Here is an 18,193-nt window from a genome sequence, read left to right as displayed (position 1 = left end):
CTGGCTCTAGAATGTCCTTTCCATTCTAGGCTGCTTCTTCATCCATACAGTTCTGAACTTACACAGAAACTCTTTACAACATGTATTGCCCAACAGCGGACTGACCCTATATCCTCTGAATCCAGCCACAGCTAAGACCTTCCTTTTGCTCTAAACAACACTGCATCACGATTTATGACCTAAAAGAAAACAAGTTTTTAATAAAGGACACAGGAATGTCATAGGGAACTCATTTATTGGCTTTTGCAGGGTAGTAAGCTAACCTGCAGATTTCTTCACCTTTTATTCACAGATACCAATTCAGAGAATAGTTTTTTGGATGTTCCATAAAGAGAAGGAAAAAAAGGACAATTGCTGTTGGCTTTAAATATGGGAAGACAAGAACTTGCACAATCTTTACCTTCTGTTTTTGTGCTCAAGATTGGGCATGCCTCTGTACATTTTCCTTGGTCTGCTGGGCAGCCCTTTGTTGATCAGTTAATCTCTGCAGTTCTTCCCATTGCTTGATGCTTTGATCAGTGCCTCCTCTTTCCCTGAAATCCTCCTCACTAGACTGGGGCGGGACATAAATGGACTTCCAATCAAAAGGCTTTGGGATGTCAATTCTGAGCTCTCCTTGTCGAATAGCCACATAGGGCCTCAGAGCATCAGCTGTCGATTGTTCAAACCAGTTAAGAAGCTCTTTGAGGTATTGGAGGAATGCGGTGTAATTTTCTATCATCAGGTCGATCAATTTTTGGGTTTCAGTGATCAGTCTTTCAGTGGACTGGCTAAAGCCCTCATAGGCCTCCTGTAGCTTTGCTTTGACCTCCTGGTTTTGTTCAGCAGCACTTCTCTTAGCAATCTCCGACCAATACAGGATCTTGTCATGAGCAGACTCAGAGAGTTTGCTGATATTTCCATGGGACGCAAATTCTTGCACTTGATCCATGACAGATGACACAACATTAGCAGCATTGCCAAGATATGTGGCATTCCACTCCTCCACAGCACTGAGAAGACTCTTCAGCCAAGCTATCACTGCGTCTGTCACTTCATAGTATTTGATGGGCCACCCAGTTACACTTGGGTCCAAATATTCCTGCTGCCAATCCTTCAGATATTGCAGAAATTCTCCTAGCTTTGAGATGATGCTCCGCAAGGTATTCTGGATGATGTTAACATAGCGAGGAAGCAGGTATTTTATATCCTCTGCAAAACTCTTCAGCTTTTCTGAAAGGTTTGTGAAAAATAATTTGGCCTGGACTATAATGTATTCATAGTTTTCGGACCGTACATTTCTGATAAGCTCTTTTGCCTTTTGGGAGACTTGTTGAACTAATTCTTTCAGTTCTCTTAACTTTTCTGCAAAGTCGACTTTTTGAAGACTGGCAAATATCTGACTAGCTTTGTTTTGTACATGTCTTAGAAATATTTTAATTTCATTAAGTATATTAGAGCCTCTGATGATTTGGCTGGAAGCTGGAATTTTGAACTCTAGCTCACTGACATAGTTAATCAAAGCATCGACTCGTTCCTGCACCTTTGAAATGCAGAGGTCTGTAACTTTTGCTAATTTTTCAGTGGCCATCAAAAAAAGTTCTTCACCGGTATGCTTCTCGGCCAGGCCTGGCAACTGGAACTTGGTTTCCTTCAAAAATTCAATGGCAGAGTCTATAAGAAGCTTCATTTTTTGCTGATACACTTGTATGATATCCATTATGGTATTAAAAACTGTGGTTCTTATTTGGTCATAGTCCAGCTGGGCTGCTTGGTCTGCTGCTTCTTGATACATCTTTGCGGTTCTTACCATTATATCTTCATACTTTGCAGTGGCTTGGTTTTCAAGTTCATTGATACTTTTTAAAGTTCCTCTGTAAGTCTTGTCAACATTAGTTTTCAGTTTCTCCTTCAGCTTTAAACCAGCAGTGTTGATGTCCATCCCCATATGCTGGTGATGATACTTATTAACGCTGTTGTACACTGCAGCGACCATTTTAGGTACCTTCTCTTTTAAACTGAGGAGCAAGTCCTTGGCACTGTCTTCTTCCCAGTTGGCTTTGATTTGGATCAAATCAGGGCGTTTGAAAGATATCTCACTTTTCACAATGTCGACATCATTCTGAGGATTAGACTGAAAATATAAAATACATTTAGAAAAGGCTATTTCCTGTCTCCTCGCCCTACTCCCAATGACATTTGTTTGCTAATAGGCTTAAAACTGGAATATGCTTACTCTACACTCAGTTGAATTAAATTGATTGGGTCTAAACCATATGATTCGGTTTTGGGTCAATAGGTGCCTTTCTAATCCCAGAAGATGCCCTTCCGCACATGACAGGGAACATTTCATCTTATACTGTGGTTTGTATCCAACACAGCATAATAACATCATGGCTTTTTCTATGGTCATCACAACTTTATAAAAAAAACTGTTCTGATTTCACAGTTTGTTCAACTCTGCTAAAATCTGTGCAATAAAAATGGAAGCAGAGCAAGAATCCTAGACATTGAGATGTAGCATAATGATCTGTTACTGGAGGGGAAGTGAGGAAGACTCTGCTGGCTTCCTAGAAGCAATCTCACATTAGCTGAATGACATCCGAGTGGAGTTTGTTCTCCTCTCCTTGCTGGTGTTTGGGCTCTTGGGCACGTGCCAATGGGCTTGGTTCTTGGCCCTTGGTCCTCAGAGTGAGGCTCACAGCCCAAAACCTGGGTCTTATCTCAGTGATAAGCCCCAGAGTCCAGGTTGCCTGCCAGCATTAGTGCAAGGAAGTGAATTCTACTTTACACTAGTGTTGCCACCCAACTGCCCGTGCACACAAATGTGTGCACATATTTTCTTACATATTCTATGTCCATTTATCTGCCCAAGCCTTTTGAATGAGGCAAGTTACATTTCCCCCCAAACTAAACAAACAAACATAGGTGAAGAGAAAAGAATGTCAGGGGCTTCTAAATAATCTATCGTCACAGGGGCTTGGTTCTTGGCCCTTGGTTCTCAGAGTGAGGCTCACAGCCCAAAACCTGGGTCTTATCTCAGTGATCCAGGCCCCAGAGTCCAGGTTGCCTGCCAGCATTAGTGCAAGCAAGTGAATTCTACTTTACACTAGTGTTGCAACCCAACATATTTTCTTGCATATTCTATGTCCATTTATCTGCCTAAGCCTTTTGAATGAGGCAAGTTACATTTCCCCCCAAACTAAACAAACAAACATAGGTGAAGAGAAAAGAATGTCAGGGGCTTCTAAATAATCTATCGTCACAGTCAATGACTTTTATTAAGCTGAAATATGGGAATAAGGTACAAATGATGTTTAAAGGTCCAGCTTGAGACCTCAGCAGGTCTACCTAAGACTTGTCTCTGCAACTGAGGTAGGGTGGTAAGGAGAAGTGCCAGAGAAGCAGAGCAGTTATTATAGAGGAGAAAGAAGGACCTTGGCAGGTGATGGGTTTGCCATACTGAATCCTCGACTCCCTGCTCACATGGCCTTAATATAGGGTAGCAAGCCTCCATTAACAACTTTGAGAAAGCCCCTGCAATACACTTGTCATTCTCCAGCCATCCCTCAAACCTTGAGGGGCACTGGTCTAGTAATAAGCAAATTAAAATTTACACATACACACAAAAAACATTTAATGATTTCCATCTGGCCTACCTGTGTTCGGTAGAAAAGTTTTCCCTTGATTGCATCAGAGTCCTCATTGACAACAAAGCCGAGAGTACCAGCAGAAGAGGCTGCTCACATGCCCTTGATATAGGGTAGCAAGTCTCCGTTAACAACTTTGTGAAAGCCCCTGTAATACACTTGTCATTCTCCAGCCATCCCACAAACCTTGAGGGGCACTGGTCTAGTAATAAGCAAATTAACATTTACACACACACACACACGCAAAATTTAATGCTTTCCATCTGGCCTACCTGCGTTCGGTAGAAAAGTCTTCCCTTGATTGTATCAGAGTCCTCATTGAGAACAAAGCCGAGAGTACCAGCAGAAGAGGAAGACACTGAAGAATGAATTCCTGTGCTCTGCGCTTCATAACGCACTTGGGCATCAGTAAAGGTTGGGCTAATGATGTCCAGAGAAGCTACGTAGCTGGGGATGCTAAAGCAGCCAAAAAAAATCACAGAAGAGGTAAATTAATTACTGATGGTGTTAATACAGATTCAGTTTGTTACCCAACTGTGGCTAAGAACAATCTTTTATTTTGGGAGAGCTTTAAACCCCTCTGATATATTTTTTAACATTTCAGGTTTTTCTGCAATTCTAGGATGCCTCCCAAGTTTGCAGAACTATCTGTTTGGGGTAAGTATGGCTCTGATCTGCATATTTAGTTGGCTGCAGATGGGGCCACACTTTTGCTATCAGATATATAGATTTATGGAGTTTACCTTCCTTTAGTCTCAAGCTTCCAAAAGGTTTATATCTCTGGTAAAATGAAATAATATTAAATAATGTTTATTAAAATTTAACACAGACAAAAGGAAACAATCAAACCAGCAATCCATACATGTCTTCAACCTAAAGGAAGTTTTTAATTGCGTCTTAAACGGGCCAGGTAAACATATCTGGTTTATTTATTTTGGGAAAGACTCCATGATGCAGGGGCCACTACCAAAAGACCCTGTTGCCTGTGTGACCGGTCTCTCCTCAGACAGAGATGGTACCCACTAAAAAGGCACTTTTCCAAATCTCAGAGCATGGGGGCGGCACAGAGGGGAAGAGACATTCCCTCAGATAATCCTCTATTCAAGGCTAATCCCTCCCATGAGCACTAAAACCCTCAAAGGTGAAAACAGAGTAATCAACAATGCAATCATAAACTGAATTATATCCTTCTAAATCCACTGGAATAAATGAATTTAGAATCAATGAATTCTGCTTAGGATTGCAGTGCTGAACAATAAACTTTTAATTATAGCCAAGAGCCTAATACATAACATTATTAATAGTGATCAGAGTATAAAGTCAAAATTTTATATGAAAAAGCCAGGTTAATTTCTTCCCTGCTAAATAACAAGAAGATCTGGATACCCACAGAATTCAACCAAGACCAAACTCATTTCTGACTGCTTGGTACACCAGGTGAGAGGCAATGCCATGCCCACATTTTACAACGTAGCTCAGTGAAACCAGATTTCTGCACATGGGGCATGGCTTGCCCTACTGAAATGTTCAAGGAAAGAAACTTTTACCTGAGTCCTTGCACTCTAAACATAGATTTATATTCTGCACTCAGGTCACGATGTGAGAAGGTGCCTTGAGTCACTTCAGTGAAGAGGCCGTTTTTGTAAGGGTAGGTGGTCAAAGCTAGAAGGGAAAGTTTTCAGACCGGTAGAACAAGGTCACAGAGAAATACAGAGTGCATTCAGATGCTAGCCTCCTGACACCATAGATGTAAAATCTCTTCGTGCCCAAGCTGCACAAAAATTGAGGGTTGTTTATTTTGCCAAAGATTTTTTAGAAGTCAAAGTGTTTGTTCTAACTCTTAGAGATACTAATTGTAGACACCACCTTGTGAACCAGAAGTCCCCAACTAAAATCTTATATCACAAAGTAGTCTTACGCAAGCCACTGTTTTTCAACCTCTGATCCACCCCCACTATCAATTTGCGATTAATAATGCTGGCAGAACTTTCAGAGCCATTGCAAGAAATGCCATTGCAAGTAATATAGTAAATACTATAGTATTTTATCATAGAAATAATATATCTATGATAAAATACTATAGTATTTACCATATTACTAGCATCTACTCCACCCCCACTATCAATTTGTGATTAATAATGCTGACAGAACTTTCAGTGTGTGTGTGTGTGTGTATAATATTTCTACAATAAAATACTATAGTATTTACCATATTACTAGCATCTAGCTAACAAGACTGATTATTATCTAGTTAAACAAAACTTTTTTTAAAAAAAATCTCCATTCAAAGAGAGTCTGCCCATACTTCAGAGTTCCCATTCAAAAATTTCCTTCTGCAATAGTCATATTTAAATTATTGGCTTGGCATAATATGTTTCATTTGAAGCCCATCCACCCAAAGACTGAAACTGTAACTCTGAAAAATTGATCTTACCATCTAGGTCATACTCCAGAAACTGCAGAGGTGAATTCGCGGTAAAATCAATGGAACGTTCAAAAGAGTCTTCATTGTTTTTGAAACCCAAGTTCCCGGTGAAGCTGTACACTGGGGAAGCAACTCTGAAAGAACTACTCAAAGCTCCAAATTTGGGGAAGTAAATCCCTGCAGGCAAAGTGAGTTTTAAAGCTGGAATTTCAATCCGCTGCTCAGGAATTGTTATTGTCGGCAGATCAAAGTCAGCTATCTTGTTGGCAACAGCATTCAAATCCACAATTTTATTGCCAACAGAAATGGTCTTTGGAAGAGTAAATTGGGATATAGTCAAAAGATACTCAGGTACAGTCAGTTCAAAGTAGGAATGTTTATTTCCTGCTGTATCAATGTAGCTGGTTAGTACATCTAATTGGGGAAACTGTATTTTTGGCAGTGAAGGGAATCCAATGTCAAACGGCATGGTGCTCAGCTTTTCAGGGACCTTTATTTCACGCAGGTCAATGGTATAAGAGGGAACATGCAGAGTTGTAAAAGGAACACTGAATGCTGGAGTTGTGATCACAGGATTTTGTACTTTCAGTTCTATTTCTGGAATTGTAAATGTAAATCCATCAGCCAATCGATTCACATTTATAGGGAAAAAATACCCATCTTCACTTTTTGTATATAGTATGGCAGTTGACGTATTTAGATATTGCCTCTCTTCAGGCCTCGTGGTGAGATCTAATTCCAAGATATCCCATAAGCTCCTGTCATAAATGGGCAGCACTATATGTTTCAGGAACCGCACATGCCCTCCTAAAGATCCAGACAGATCAAATTGAACATCGGTTTTGGTATTTGCTAACTGCAAGTGATGTTGAAGTGTCAGAGGGAAAATTTGGCCTTCACCCTTCCAAACAATTTTCTCATGTTCAGTACCAAGAGTCATTGAAAGAACTTGATTAAATGAAGTCTCAGGAAGGATATTATTATCTATCTGAATGACTGTTGACATACTCCCAGGAGTTACTTCTGAAGTTAATTTGCAGATATGCTTTCCATTCACTTGATATTGTGGAGTAAACTGTAGACGATATTCTTTGCTGCCATCCAGTACTACATAAATACGATGGTTTGATGCTTCGACAGCAATATTATTCTTGAGGTTAAGATTCAAGATATCAACTTGAGAGCTAGACTCAAAGTTGACACCAGAACGCACACCTTTAGCATTTAAGAAGGCATTTGCTTCCAGAAGCAGCTTTCCAGAAAATGGTCTTGTATTGTAAAATACTCCATCAATGAAACCATTGGTTGAAGTTTCTATAGCAATGTCAGAGATTATGCTTTCTAGGGTGTACTTGTTGTCAATTGCTCCTTTAGCATTGGTGCCAAAGGCAGGCATGTCAACAATGTAATTTACATTTATAGCCGAAGAGATGATAGGCTTGGACCTAGTGTTTCCCTTAAGCTCTTGTCCAAAATTCACTTTTAGATTTGGTGTGTTAATTTTTGTTGCTGTTGTTACTGCAGCTTCTATGTTTCTCCTTGTGAGACTGATAGTGCTGTCATGGTTTCCCTGTATAAATTTATTGTTCACAGATAATGCAGTTGCAAGCTTCAGCCCCCTTTGCCTTGTAAGACTGGTTGTTCCATCCAGTTTATACTGTAGCGCGTCGATCACAGAAGTGGATGATGAACTTAAGCGAGCAATGAGATCGGATTGGTTGAAAAGCCCAGCATTTGTATTCAGGGTAATCACACTGGATTTAAATGAAAAATCATAAGTCATATTTCCCAAGGCTGGAAAGTAAATTCTGTTCAGTGGTCTGTGTGCTCGATAACTGGGAAGCTTCAGTGTCCGCAGGCCTTGGGGGATATGTAGGACAGGCAGCTCTAGCGATGGGAGGACTAATGTATACGATGGCACTGAAAATCCAACTAGTGGCATAGTGAAACTTGGAGTACTCATTTCTTTTGGGATCACATAGCCAAAAGCTGGGAGCTCAGCTGTAAACGGAGAGACCTCAATGTTGGCCATTGGGATGGTGTAGCCTGGAATCCTGAAGGTTCGTGGAAGACTGTCAATGGAAGTATCCACTTTGTATTGGTCAAACTTTGTCTTGGCTCGGTTATATGAATTTGTAAGGAAAACTAAAGCGTCATCCCTACCTCTTTCAAAATGCTTGTTGAACGCCACGATGTAGTGCTGGAGCGCTCTCTGCACTCCATCTAAAGGAATTTCAAAGGAGTGCTTATCCTTGTTCTTTCTGTATTGAGCTTTCAGGTTTAAATCAAATGATTGCTTTGTAGTCTTCAGCAAATTCTTCAGGCCTGTTTCCTCCCACAGAGAATATTCTACTACCTGAGGTGTTCTAGCATTAATATATGGGACAGAGATTTCAGGAATGGAGACTGCAATGCTTAGGAAGTCCAAGTTGGCTTCACCACTCATTGACACCAAAGCTTCTATGCTATCAGCAGTGTTACCAGCAGAGATGTTGTGGGCATATCTGTATTGGTTAAATCTTCCATCAGCTGCCCAGCTGACTTGTTGACTTGAAGGACTCAACATCAAGCCATAGTTGTTCCGGAAGTCAATTTTGCCAACCAGTGTCAATGGGAAGCTAATTTTTACATTCCCTTCATTTTCTGTTGATGCTCGAATTTCAAAGGGCTGCAACAAGAAGGCCATGTTGTTTTTTACAGTTCCAGTGACACGTCCATTCAGTTTCAGATCGTGTGTACCAGTTAGTTCAGTTCTCATCTTTGCAAGATCTCCTAAGCCGTACATGTTTAAGACACTGAGCCCCAATTGTGGAGATTCTACTGTAGATACAACCTGAAGGCTTGCGGCACTTGGTAAGCGATATTCGTACTGCAATCTCTGGTTAACCTTCAAGTACTTATCATTCACCTTGTTTTCCACCACAAGTGCAGCCACAGGCCCTCCTATGGTGAAGCTGACACTTGAGTCATGGGTTCCTTCATCAGAGTAATCAAGAGCATCCCATTTCCAGTTCCCTTTACCAATGGAAGCAACTATTATGCGCCCTGCTTCCAACTCTGTTTTTATTTCATTGCTCAGTTCAGCTTGGCTAGTGAAATAGGCATTGGGGATATTTAACCTGTGTGTATATATTGACTTGCTCTCCATGGAAACCTTCTTTTGCAGGCTGACTGTTAATGTGTTATGCAGTTCTACCGCATTTTTGGTGGTACGCAGGCTCACTGTCGTTTCAGCATTACCTTGAGCAGAAGTCGTCAATAATGTTATTTCACTACTGTGATCAGCTTTCAGATACAAGTGGGAGAGCTTCAGGCTCTCTTTGAAGATGAGTTGTTTCATCTCAGGAGCTGAGAGACGAGCATCTGCCGCTACGGTGAAATCAAGGTAGTCATATTTGGACGTTGCTAGAGCTGAAACTGAGGCCACAAATTCTGGGCTGTGGGCAAAAGTTGTGATATTTTGAAAGCCAACATTAGTATTCAGTGTAAAGAAGGGGGAGGTTGCTCGGAAAGTACCAGACAGCTGACCAAATGCTGGGACAGTCACGGTGTGTGGAATACGTGGGAGCTGGAATTCTGGTATCTGTATATCTGGAAACTGGAATTCATTGAGATTGAGCTTTGGGATCACTAATTCAGGTATTTGTAACTCGGGCAAATTCATATCTGGGAAAGAGAAATCAGAAAAGGGCATGTCGTTCATCCTTAGGTCTTTGAAATACACATCAGCTGCTGGCAGCTGAAAGTCACTTGAAATAATTTGATCAATCATCTTCACCATCTTCACTTTGATTTCATTCAAATCAATGGTATAAGAAGGAATCGTAAAGGTATTTAAGATAGTAAATTCAGGTGTTGTAAATCTGATTGGAATTCTGATTTCTTTTAAGTTCTTGAAATTTACCTGATATGAGGGGACACGCAGGTCAGTTAGAGGAATCATAAAATCTGGTGTTTGAAATGTTGCTTCCCGTAGGGCCCGGAGGCTTACTTCAAAGGCAGGTACATTGATTATTCCTGTTCTGATTTCAGGGACTATAAAACCAGATTCAACAAAGTGGTTCAACTTATCAGCTATATTTTTAATATCATATTGTTCAGCCAAATGGGTAATCTTCTTTGAGGCAATGTGCCATTGATGAACTATGTAGTTGACTATTGTATTGTACAACTCGCTTGCCTTCTCAAGATACCTCTGGCATTCCTTTGGGATATCCATTTGATAAATTCTACTACGGACATCTTCCAGATAATCACGTATCTTCGTTTTAAGATCCCTTAATGCTGTAGAGCTTAGGAGATCATTGAACCAGTCAAATATTATTGCAAGTCTAGTTTCTTTCAATTTCTCTGCATACTGTGAAACCACAACAGCAACGTCTCTGAGATATTGTTTTGCAGCTTCGAGTTTCTGTGGCAGTTCTAAGGCTCTGATTTCCTCATTGATCTTCTGTGTTATTTCCCGGATTTTGTTGTTTGCTTCATCTACAAACTTGTTGTAATCAAAATGCTTCAGTTTCTTTATAGCACCATTGAGAAATTTGTTGACTTCATCCACCAGATTTTGGTAATCAAATGTTTGGAGCCAGTTAACAGCATCATCAATTGATTTCAGTATTTGATTGAAGAATAACTTTATGTCAAGTTTTCTCAAAGACATGGTTAATTTTTGAACTGTTTCTTTGACTTTGTGCTGGTTATAAACCTCTACAAGTTTGTCCAGTAGAACTCTGGCCTGCTGATCCACTTTATAGTTTACTATCAGTTCATGGATTTTACCCCGGAGTACGTTGATTTTCTCAGATATCTCATAATCCTCTATAAAATTGATAAGAATGTCTTTGACTTGTTCAAGAATTTGGTTCAGTTTTTGAACTGGATAGGACACTTGTAGTCTTTCTATAACCAGTCTGAGGTCAATTGTTTCAATCTGATGCTTCAAATTATCTGCAATACGACTGACATCGATACTTTCAATCTGGCTCTTAATTTCATCCAGTTTATCTTGCACCTGAGCTTTGATTTTATACTCAGCCTCCATATTCTGGACCCAAGCTGCAGTGCTGCTTCCAATGTTTCTGGCATCAAACTGAGAGATGGCTTTTTGTAGCTGCTGAATAGTGTCAATTGTTTTTGCACTGATTTGGTATTGTCTATCAATAACTTTAATTTTTTCAACAATTCTCTCTACAAGTTGCACAATAGCTGCTCTCAGGCTATATTGATCATAGTTCTCTTTGATATACTTTTCAGCTTCTAACAGGAGAGTCTGCAGCTGGGCGAAAGCTTCCTGAAGGTTATTCTTGACATTTTCCAAAGCAAGATGAAGGTCATCTACTCCTATGGTATAATCCCTTATGAAAGCATCCAGTGTCTCTTTTAGCTTGTTCACTCTGCTTTCCAAATTGAAAGTATTCACATAGTCATTAACTTTCTGGGGGAACTTGTCTAATGCTGCCCTGTATTTTCTCACTTGCTGATCGATATTTATGTTCTTCAGGGTCTTCTGAATAGACTTTAGTGCAGATAAAATTGAATGCCTGATTTTCTCAAAATAAGCAGGTAGATTTTCCATGAATGGCAGATTGATGACATGTACATCTGTGTTCTTATCATACTTCACAGAAAGAGCAAGACTGAATTCTTGGGGGTTAGCTACAACTTCTCTTAGACCCAGCGTGTCAATTACATTGATCCTTTGAGTATTCACAAATGGCACACTAATAGGGAAGTCCAGTACAGAAAGGTCTACTAAAGTTTGTCCACTCATTTCTACACCTATCCTTTCAGCATCATTGACAGCACTAAGATCCTGTGTGTACACATTATTGTTCAGCTGACTCTTTAGTTTCCAGGCACTTTTTTGTTCGGATGGGGTAAAAAGGACATTGACTTTGTTGTCAAGTAGTGTACTGTATTTCTTTCCTGAATTTAAGCTGTGCATGGTGGATCCCCTGTAATCATGAGAAAAGGTAAAAGCAAGAGGTTCCGCTTTGAGCAGGAATTTGTTGTACAGCTGTCCTGTATGATCTCCCATGACCACAAGACTTCCATCACCATTGGTATGCATGTCAACAGTGACTGTAAATGGGGCCACAAGAGATCGTATTACATTAGAAAATCGCAAGGACTTTGAGTCACAGTTTGTGTTGATGCTGACTGAAGTGGAGAGTCCTGCAACATCCAGATTAACTCTGTGGGTAAGAGCTGCACCTTGAATGCTTGCAACTGTGTCTGTCTTAAAGTTTGCTGCTAGGTCGGCATACATGAAGGTGTATGTGTGTTTCACTTCATCGGCTCTGTAAGCACTTTTAACATTGCCACCCAAATTTACCTTTAGTGGTTCAAGCTGCAACTGAGCGGTGTTGGCTAAGTCAGCATCGCCATACTTGAAGTAGTTGTTCACACTGGCTGTGAGAGTGTAGGGTTGCAGCTGGAAGTCAAAATGATGCTTATGAAATCTCTCTGGGCAGATGGCATTCTCTAAATTTGATGCATAGGTCAACGACAGGCCTGCAATGTTCAGATTGTGAGAATGTTCGAGCTTCATTTCTTTGTATGATCCCATCAAGCTATTTGAAAACTTGAGTCCTTCTTTATTCAACCTGAAGTTTAAGACGTTCTTGCCATCCACATCCCAAAGGCTGCTTTGATAGACACTTCCAAGCATTATTTCTGTGACAGCCGCTCACCAGCTGGGAAAGAGGTCCCTTCTGAGGGCACCATAGCGTCCAATACCGTTAATGGCCATGGTAGTTCCCGCAGGGCCAACCTGGGCGCTCATTTTATTCTCCAGTGTCAGTGGACTAAACAGCAGGTTTGTGGTTGCACTGCTAGCCAGACCATTCCCGTTAACAGTTAACGAGCATTTATGAGCCGCCTTGTTCCTTTCGCCGCTTGCAGAAATGTCAGCGTTCAGCTCGAGACCTTGGCTATTAACGGAGCCCAAAAGCAGGGTATAGTATCGGTTCTGTAGGTAACTGGCCTGGTACTCAGAGCGGAATGAGGCCCCTCGCTTGGCGATGGCTACGTCAAACTTGTTTAGAGCTGCAAAGTTTCCGTGCCTTCCAGTTGTCTCAGATGTCAGCTTCAACTGGCTGTTTTCATACTTCAAGGAAGCGGTGTTTGTCAGAAATCCCTTCTGTACATCCGAGACGGATGTGATGGTCCACGCATCAGCGGTCTGCCTGCCAGTCATCTTGTTGGTAGCCTGAAGGTAGGAAGAGTCGAACTTCAAATCCGATTCCCCTGCCAACACACGGCTGTTTGCATCATAGTTACTTGACAGCGCGTATGTGGTTTTAGCAATGGCTGAAGCGACTTTCAGTTGACCTTCCAGTTTTAGATTTTCAGTGAACAAGCGGTTACTGTACTTGAAATCATGGTCAGCAGACAAGGAAAACTGGGCACCCAGTGGACTGGACGTCTCAAGCCAAATGGTACTTCTGGCACTGGGAGTGAGTCCGTATGTGTCTGCCTTGTTGAATTTAAAATTGGCATTGAGGAGTCTGTGTTGCACGGAGCTGAGGTAAGCACAGGTGAACATGTTTTGGTCATAACTTGCTTCTCCCTGACCTGAAATAAGAAAAGAAAACAAAATATAGTGAGTGTCATGAAAACATTGAGTAATTTTTGCCACTGTTACTCCCTCATGCATAGACCCACAGAGCCAAAGTGCTTGTGCTGCAGAAAATATGAAGCATGACCTTGTTCTTGTGCATCTTTACCTGGAGTAAATCTCACTTTTTAAAAATGGACTTACTCCCCTTGAACATGCACATTGGATTGACTTGACCGAGTCTTAAAATATAATATTTAGGCTTAAGATGATAGGACAAACAGTGCCCTCCCGGGAAGTAAGTTTTATTGAATAGACTTCAGAAGGATTCTGCGTCTACCTGCTTAGGAGGGCACTGATAATTCGTGTATAATTTTAACCACTTTTTGGCTTAAATGGGTTGTAGATGTTGTTAGTCTGCGGTATTCACTGCAGGGAAGTAATTTCAGCTAAAATCCGCAACCCTTACTTGTTCTCAAGATCTGCTATTCTAACTTGTATGGAATTTAGGTGATGAATGCAGATGAAATAAATATGCCTTTGCCTTTTACACAAAGAGTGTATTCAGATGTCACAATCTCCAGTTTGTCTGTGTTGAGAACAAGCCTCAGTTTATTCTTGGAGAGACAAAATTTTTTTAGGAAGAAAGGACCCCCAATTTATTAAATCACCCAAATTTCACAGCTACCCGTGGTTAGATCAAAGACTTCCTAAAACAGAAAATCTTCAAGCTAAACTCTGAATGCAAGGGAAGGTAGCAGGAACCAAACAAATTTTGGGTGGGGTGTATTTTCATCACACACACACACACACAAACACAAACACACACAGATATTATTTGTGATGTCAGCCAAAGTCTCTTTTGAACTCCAATAAGAAACTTTTAACAAGGATAAGGAATGCCATAACAACATATGGCTGTGAATAAGGAGAGGGAGATACTACATCACAAAGCTGAGGCACTGAGATATTGTGGATGATGAATCTACGTATGCCAGCACTGCAGATCAGTCATTGATTCACATGGTAACCAGGTAGAAGCCATTATCTTTCAGCCCCAACTTTTTAGATGAATAATATTGGCCTATGTCTCAGCTAATGATACTCTTTAAGTATTTGAAGGGCTGTCACTTAGAGGAGGGCAGGTAGCTGTTCCGGTTGGCAGCAGAGGATAGGACTTGAAATAATGGGTTTAAATTAAAGGCGGGAAGGTACCGGCTGGATATTAGGAAAAACTGTTTGACAGGAAGAGTTGTTCAACAGTGGAATCAGCTACCTAGTGAGGTGGTGAGCTCCCCCTCACTGGCAGTCTTTAAGCAGTGTCTGGACAAACACTTGTCAGGGATACTCTAGACTGATCCTGCATTGAGCAGGGGGTTGTACTAGACGGCCTGTATGGCTCCTTCCAACTCTGTGATTCTATGGCTCTATGATTCTCAGTTGTTCTGGGCCCAAACACAAAGATGGTGGCAAAATCCTCAGCATAATGAAATGTATAGATCAGTGGTAAGTAGGAGTATTTTCTTAGTCCCGTACCATTAGTGTAATAATGAGAGACTGAAAGAACATTAGTATAATAACAAGTGGAGATCCGCAAGAAACTTGTGGGATGGTTATCTCATTTGGCACACCTTTGCTTCCTCTCCTCACCCCCTACCTCTCTCACACTATTTCTCCCCTCTGCCCCCCTTTTCTTACTCTCTATTTCTCCTCCATACATGTGACTTCCTCTCTCTTTCTGACCTGGCATCTTTCTCTTTGTTTTTCTGCCTCCCCACTTCATCACTCTTTCTCTCTCTTTCTGCCCCCACCTCATCATTCTTTCTTTCTGCCCCCATCACTCTCCCAGCCTCCTGCCTGCTTCCTCCCCCTCTCCACAGAGCAGCAGCAGCAGTGGTGGCAGTGCTCCTAGCCACCCACCTGCTTCCTCTCCCCCCACAGCAGCAGTGGCAGCGGTCTGGGAATCACAATGGATCTCCCAGCTACAGAGATCAATTCACCTTAGGGCTGCCAGCTCCAGGTTGGGAAATTCTTGGAGATTTGGGGGTGGAGCCTTGGGACAGTGAGGCTTGGGGTGGCAAGCAGCCTCAGCAGGGTATGCTGTCATAGACTCAACCCTCCAAAACAGCCATTTTATCCCGGGGAACTGATCTCTGTCGCCTGGACAACAGTTGTAATTCTGGGTGATCTCCAGTCCTCACCTGGAGGCTGGCAATGGTGGTTCTCAGGGAGGAAATGGCTGGAGGGTGGAGTCTATGACATTACACCTGTCCAAAGTTCCTCCCCTCCTCAAATCCCACCCTCTCCAGGTGCCACCCCTCAAGTGTCCAGGAATTTCCCAACCTGAAGTTGGCAACCAGTCAGCTTCCACTGCAAGATGGGGATCTGAACCTGGGTCTTGCAGACCCTACTATGAAGCTCTAACTGCTGCACCTCACTGGCTTTCATAGGGTGGCTGCTGATGAACGTAGCAAGCAGCTGAGGCTAGGTGAGTCATGCAAATCAGAGGGGAACTGGCAACCATAGAATACTTCCAGGCCTAGAGTTGCCAACCTCCAAATGGGACCTGGAGACCCCCCAGCAATGTTCCCTCTAAGATGTGGAGTCTTGTAAGCAAAAATCCTACTTTGTGAGCTGCTGGCATTAAAGTTGTGAGCGGTTGATGTGGCTACTGCATAAATTAGTTTGCTCTGGAGTCATCCTTCCTGAGCTGAGACAAAAATGTGTGAGCCGGAGGCTAAAAAACTGTGAGCTAGCTCACACTAACTCAGCTTAGAGGGAACACTGCCCCCCAGAATTACAACTGGACTCTAGATAGCAGAGGTCTGTCTCCAGGCAGAAAATGGCTGCTTTGGAGGGTGGACTCTGTGGCATTATGCCCAGCTGAGGCCTCTCCCTTCCCAAATCCAGCGCTCCTTAGAGTCCACCAGAAAATCTCTAGAAATCCCCCAGCCTGGCATTGGCAACACTTGTAAGGCCTGGCCCCAAGGCTCCCTCCCTCTCTCCCTGAAAGGCCAAAAGAGGCCTGGAAAGGGCCCTTCCACCACCCTTTTACTGACAAAGCCAGTTAGAAGCCCTCCCCCCCCCGAACATTCTAATCGCTCATTGTTGATACCTGAAGCAGATCCCTGCAGAGGCCATTTCAAAAGATTTTGGGGGGAATTCAGCCGTCCCTGAAGGGATTTTTTTAGTTTTGGGATTTTTCTACAAACCCAGGAAGTCTACTGACTATGTAGAAAAAGCTGTTGGGGGAGAGTGAGCCCCCTGTTGGTGGAAATAAGTATCCGCACAGAAAAAAAAACTGGCTAATAGTATAAGGATGGGAGACTAGAAGAATATATACAGAAGAAGAATGTGTTGAGGTTGGCCACAGTTCCTCATGTGAACAGCCAGTATATCCCAAAAATCAAATACTCTCAAGAAACTGTATGAGTCTGAACCTTGTCAGGGGGACGTTGGCAAGAGTAACATTAGTGTTTTATTAACTTATTATTACACATGTGCAATATTATTGAATTTGTCCATATTTTCTTTATAACTAAGAAGTGAAAGTGTCATGCTTCTAAAGGAAAATACTAATTTGATGGAAAAACACTTGCTGATGTGTACACGTATGGTAAATGAATATGCTTTGTATTTATTCTTCCGTTCAATACATCATTAATTTCTTGAGTGCTTCTGTATATTCTTACCTTGTATATTGTATGAAAGTAGCTCCAAAACAGAGTCTGCTCTGATGTGGTAGTTTGTTCTGAGGCCATATGTATCCTTTGTGTTATTAGCCAAGGAGTAAGAGGCTGACCAGTTATAGAAATTGCTGTACACGTTGGAAGAGATCTCAAAAGCGCCCAGCAAAGGTATTCGAACCGTGTAGGAGTTGGGGATGGTGAACGGTGGAATCCTGTACTCTTGCGATGGCATGTTGATTGCCAGTGGTTGCATTACCAACGCCGGTGTCTTTACAGTCCTGGGTACCCTCAGGTCATCGGATGATTTGCCACCAAATGGCAGTGGAACTGTAATGGTAGTGCTCTCCTTGTTCCAAATGTACTTAAACTGGCCATCGCTGCAACACAAAATATTACCTTTCATTAAGGGGTTTGTAAAGAAGTAAATCACACTGAAACCAGTAATGGCTATTAGTCAAGAAAACATGGGAATGGATCCACATTTTGTCAACCAGAGACAGTTTGTGGAACCAGTTTTTACTGTCTTCCCCAGCATCCTTTTTAAACCCCACAAAGTCACAGCTGAGTTATGGACACCCCATTGGGTTTTCAAGGCAAGAGACTAACAGAGGTGGTCTGCCATTGCCTTCCTATGCATCACGGCCCTGGTATTCCTTGGAGGTTTCCCATCCAAATACTAGCCAGGGCCAACCCTACTTAGCTTCCAAGATCTGACAAGACTGGGCTAGCGAAGTCTATCCAAGTCAGGGCAGCATCTCACTGCACCTTCAAAATAGATACAAATGAAGCCACACACCTATATGAGAATGCCACAGAGGGTAGCTTTTGGCCATTTCTCTTTCTCACAGCAGATCCTCCTACCACATGGCACACTAATTAATTAATTAACTGA

General features: G+C 41.9%; 1 protein-coding gene across 1 annotated transcript in view; it reads right to left on the bottom strand.

Annotated features, from left to right (window-relative positions):
* Positions 1 to 415: 415 nt before the first annotated feature.
* APOB (apolipoprotein B) overlaps positions 416 to 18,193 on the bottom strand; it is a 55,224-nt gene continuing 37,446 nt past the window's right edge. The window contains 6 exon segments of the mRNA XM_015410076.1: positions 416 to 2,113; positions 3,902 to 4,085; positions 5,177 to 5,291; positions 6,064 to 6,592; positions 6,680 to 13,629; positions 17,305 to 17,678. Coding sequence (XP_015265562.1) covers positions 416 to 2,113; positions 3,902 to 4,085; positions 5,177 to 5,291; positions 6,064 to 6,592; positions 6,680 to 13,629; positions 17,305 to 17,678 — 9,850 coding nt within the window.

This window comes from Gekko japonicus, unplaced genomic scaffold (genome assembly GCF_001447785.1).
Source record: "Gekko japonicus isolate JY-2015 unplaced genomic scaffold, Gekko_japonicus_V1.1 scaffold400, whole genome shotgun sequence".
Lineage (NCBI taxonomy): Eukaryota > Metazoa > Chordata > Lepidosauria > Squamata > Gekkonidae > Gekko > Gekko japonicus.
Note: the sequence above shows the minus strand (reverse complement) of the source record. Positions and strands in the feature narration are given on the sequence as shown.